Here is a 4,631-nt window from a genome sequence, read left to right as displayed (position 1 = left end):
CCTCCCCACACCATCCCTCTGGGTCGTCCCAGTGCACCAGCCCCAAGCATCCAGTATTGTGCATTGAACCTGGACTGGCATCTCGTTTCATACATGATATTTTACATGTTTCAATGCCATTCTCCCAAATCTTCCCACCCTCTCCCTCTCCCACAGAGTCCATAATACTGTTCCATACATCAGTGTCACTTTTATGTCTTATTTTAAACCCATATTTTAGAAATCACAAGAAACCCTAAAGGTTGAGGATGATGTACCCTTCCAGGCAATCAGTTGGTACAGGGTATTTGATTAAATTAGATGGTAAACCTAGAGAGTCTAAGAGAGTTCCCAAGATCATAGAACTTGAAAAGTGTTGAGCCATAAATTAACCCCAGTTCCATCTTATTCCAAAGCTTATTTCACTGCAGAGTCTTGGGTTCCAAACTAAGCTAAACAAACTAGCTCTGAGAGCCTTAGAACTCTTACTCTTTTTATTTATTATTTTAAATTGAAGAGTTTGGATGAAGTTATTATCTCTGGTGCAATGGAATTTGGACTATTGTGTAATCTAGAGAAATTATGACTTGATTGAAGTCCCAGGGCTAATGGTGGACCTAGGGAGCAACAGTATTTGAGCTCTTATTTAGTGATTCTTTCAAATTTATCTTTTATAAATGGTTAAATAATTCAGTTATTTCTCAAGTCTTTGTTAACACTTTCTATTTTAAAATTTATATTCTGGTTTTGGTACCATTTATAATTATGGATTGCTGCCCCCAAATATTATACAACAGTATGGATTAAAAAAATACAAAACAAAACAGAAACTACGGGTAGAGAAAACAAAGTAGGCAGCCGGAAGTCATCTACATCCCTTACCTTCACTATCACTGTGACAGTAGCAATGCCAGGCGGCATTGTTCCGTAAATATCAAAGGCCTCCACTAGAAAAGTGATACTTGCTTCCTGGTCTGGAAACGACTCATAGTCCAAACTCCTTAAAAGGGAAAGTTCTCCCGTAAATGGATGTAGTGCAAAAAAGTGCTTCACTTCTGGACTTCTTATCCGATAAGACACATTTGCTCCGAGGTCAACATCTTTGGCCTGTAACACGTTAAGAAGAAGAATGGTTATATCACTGCCATTTTCAAAATAAAGAAATGCAAGACTGATGAAGGTCATGTGTCAGGACCTAGAACAACATGAAATGAATGATGATCAAAAGTTATGTTTCAGAGATAAGTAGTTTTTAAAGTAATTTACCAGATAGAGGGAGAGGGAGAGAAAGAAAGAGATCAAGTCAAATACCGAGACTCAAGAGATTTTGTCATTGTTGGTCTTGTTACTATATCTATTTTATCTGAAATCTCACTGATGAACGAAATCATACCACAGTAAAGAAATATTGTCATCCCTTATATGTGAAATCTAAAAATAAATGATACAAATGAATTTACAAAACAGAAAGAGACTCACAAACTTAGTAAGTGAACTTACGGTTGCCATGGGGAAGGGGAAGTTAGGGACTTTGGGAAGGTCAAGTGCACACTGTTGTATTTAATATGGATAACCAACGAAGACCTGTTGTATAGCACATGGAGCTCTGCTCAGTTATGTGCCCAGCCTGGATGGGAGGGGGTTTAGGGGAGGGTGGATACATGTATATTTATGGCTGAGTCCTTTTGCTGTTCACCTGAAACTGAACATCTGAATCACAACATTGTTAATCAGCTATATCCCAATACAAAATAAAAAGTTTAAATTAAAAAAAATTAAAATAAAAAAGAGCAAAAAGTAAATATCGTTGTAAATGATTGTTTATTATTTTCTGTTAATTGTATAACAATGAAAAATAATAACCTAAATATTCACAAGATGAATAAAGACAAAATACCTACCCTCCAGATAGGAGGTTCTCAAAGAAAATGCCAAAATAAAAGAGAAATGTGTATGGACCTAGAGATTGTCATGCTGAGGGAAGTGAGTTAGAGAAAGACAAATATCATATACTTCTTATATGTGGAATTTTTTAAAGAATAGTGCAAATGAACTTATTTACAAAATAGAAATAGAATCATGGATATAGCAAACAAACTTATAGTTGTTACCAGTTGGCAAAGGATGGGAAGGGGTAAATTGGGAGATTGGGGTTGACATATATACACTACTATATATAAAATAAATAACTAGTAAAGACCTATTGTATAGCACTGGGAATTCTTCTCAATATCTGTAATCACCTACATGGGAAAAGAATCAGAGAAGGAGTTGGATATATGTGTATGTATAACTGATTCACTTTACTGTATAGCAGAAACTAATACGACATTGTAAATCAACTATATTCCAATATTTTTTTAAGTTCTCATTTCTAAAAAATAATTGCCCAGTTATTAAAACAAAACACACACACACACACATATACACACACAAAGAGAAAACAAACAAACAAAAACAACTGAAAAAGCAGGTTTCAATGCAAACTTTATAGATGATTATTTCACTCAGTAGTAGAGATTAGAAATTCCTACACTGGTAGGAAATGGAATGGAGCAAAGACAGAGTGGGGAAGGTCAGATTTTGCTAGAATGCATATGTAGTACAGCAAACACCTAAGTGAACTTCAGCCTTGTCCCCCTCCAAACAATTATCAACATCACAAGGGGAAAGATACTGTTAAAGCACAGCTTTTATGATGTCACCTTCCTACCTAAAAACTCTTCTTTTCCATTTCATTTTGGATCAACTCCAATCTTCTTAACATGATGCAGACACATATATTTTCCAGCCCTTACTCTTTTCTCTCCTCCAGGATTTTGAGCAGGTTTTTCCACTGCCTTGAGTATTCTTTTTCCCCCTTGAACAACTCTTATTTGTTCCTCAGTTCACAACTTAGAAATAAGCTTTCCCAAGAAAACATTCTCGGAGAAGGCAATGGCAACCCACTCTAGTACTCTTGCCTGGAAAATCCCATAGATGGAGGAGCCTGGTGGGCTGCAGTCCATGGGGTCACTAAGAGTCGGGCACGACTGAGAGACTTCACTTTCACTTTTCACTTTCATGCATTGGAGAAGGAAATGACAACCCACTCAAATATTCTTGGCCTGGAGAATCCCAGGGACGGGGAGCCTGATGGGCTGTCGTCTATGGAGTCGCACAGAGTCGGACACGACTGAAGTGACTTAGCAGCAGCAGCAGTATGCTTGCTACACTAGACTGAAAATTCGATGAAGGCAAGAAATCTTGTTGATGTTTGAATCCTTGGCCTCTAGCAGAGGACTTGGCATTCAGTAAGCTTGTTGAATGAATGAATAGAGGAATAAGTGGCGAAATGACAGCCTTCTCCCTGGTCAGCATCTGCCTTTTATAGATTTAGTAATGTTTCTTCCCAGATGGCATTAGTGGTAGAGAACCCACCTGCCAATGTGGGAGACATAAGAAACGCAGGTTCAATCCCTGGGTCAGCAAGATCCTCTGGAGGAGGAAATGGCAACCCACTCCAGTATTTTGCCTGGAGAATCCCATGGACTGCAGAGCGTGGCAGGCTACAGTCCATGGGGTCGCAAAGAGTCAGACACGACTGAGACTGAACTGAACTGAACTGAACTAAATAAACATATATCAAATTGAATCATGGAAAAACACAAGCTCTTGAAATTCATGCTAACACAATTCAAGTTGTAGATTGCAGGTTGAGAAAGAGTTATATTTTTAAAATATACTTCATAGAACACCTAAGTCAGAATTAAGGAGTTGATACTTAAATGGAGACTTCTAGGCCAATCTAACTTACTGAATCTGAATATCCAGAGTTTCTGGTAATAATTGGAGAACTAAAAGACAGAAGCTTAGATATAAAGACACTAATAAAAAGGAGAAACAGACTTCTGGAAGTATGCCAGTTATGTATAGAAAGTGAACAAATATTACAAAATAGTAAGTATAGCGATCTATTTCTGTAAGATACAGGGTGATCCTATACATTTGTATATGTGTATGCATGCATATCGGCTTCCTAGGTGGCTCAGTGGTAAAGAAAATATCTGTCAATAAAGAGACAAGGGTTCAATCCCTGGTTTGGGAGGAATTCCTGGAGAAGGAAATAGCAACCTAGTCCAATATTCTTGTGTGAGAAATCTCATGAATAGAGGAGCCTGGCAGGCTATAGTCCATGGGGTCACAAAAAGTCAGACATGACTTAGTGACTAAGCAGCAACAATACATGTGTATATATGCACATTCCTGGATACATGTATATTCAGACAGTGTGTAAATAGTTATTTGACATTTGTGTGAGCAGAAACATAAATGTAACATAATACACATAAAAATTTAATACTGAGGAACTTTGGAGGTACAAGGTGAGGAATTATTAAGTTTTTAAAAATAGTCTAATGCATTGCCAATTGTTATAATAAATATTTGACATTCATTACTTTTGTGAATTGATAATAAGTCTATTAAGAAGTGTTATTCAATTTCTTACAATGGCAACTTTTCTCCCTTCTCTCTCTAAAATAAGCTTGTTAGATAAAACAGAGTATGTAATATTTGAGAAATACATATATTAAAATTTACTTATCATTCATTTGAAATTTAACTGCATGTGTGTGTGTGTGTGTGTGTGTGTGTGTGTGTGTGCATTTTAC

At 36.8% G+C, this 4,631-nt stretch overlaps 1 protein-coding gene across 3 annotated transcripts in view; it reads right to left on the bottom strand.

Annotated features, from left to right (window-relative positions):
* Positions 1–4,631, bottom strand: part of PCDH15 (protocadherin-related 15) — a 1,053,047-nt gene that overhangs the window by 239,853 nt on the left and 808,563 nt on the right. For all 3 annotated transcript variants that reach the window (XM_010856569.1, XM_010856570.1, XM_010856571.1), the window contains exon 20: positions 862–1,086. In XM_010856569.1, the coding sequence (XP_010854871.1) occupies positions 862–1,086 (225 nt within the window). The remainder of the gene's footprint in view (positions 1–861; positions 1,087–4,631) is intronic.

Source organism: Bison bison, unplaced genomic scaffold (assembly GCF_000754665.1).
Source record: "Bison bison bison isolate TAMUID 2011002044 unplaced genomic scaffold, Bison_UMD1.0 scf7180017864372, whole genome shotgun sequence".
Lineage (NCBI taxonomy): Eukaryota > Metazoa > Chordata > Mammalia > Artiodactyla > Bovidae > Bison > Bison bison.
This window is presented reverse-complemented; position numbering and strand designations above follow the sequence as displayed.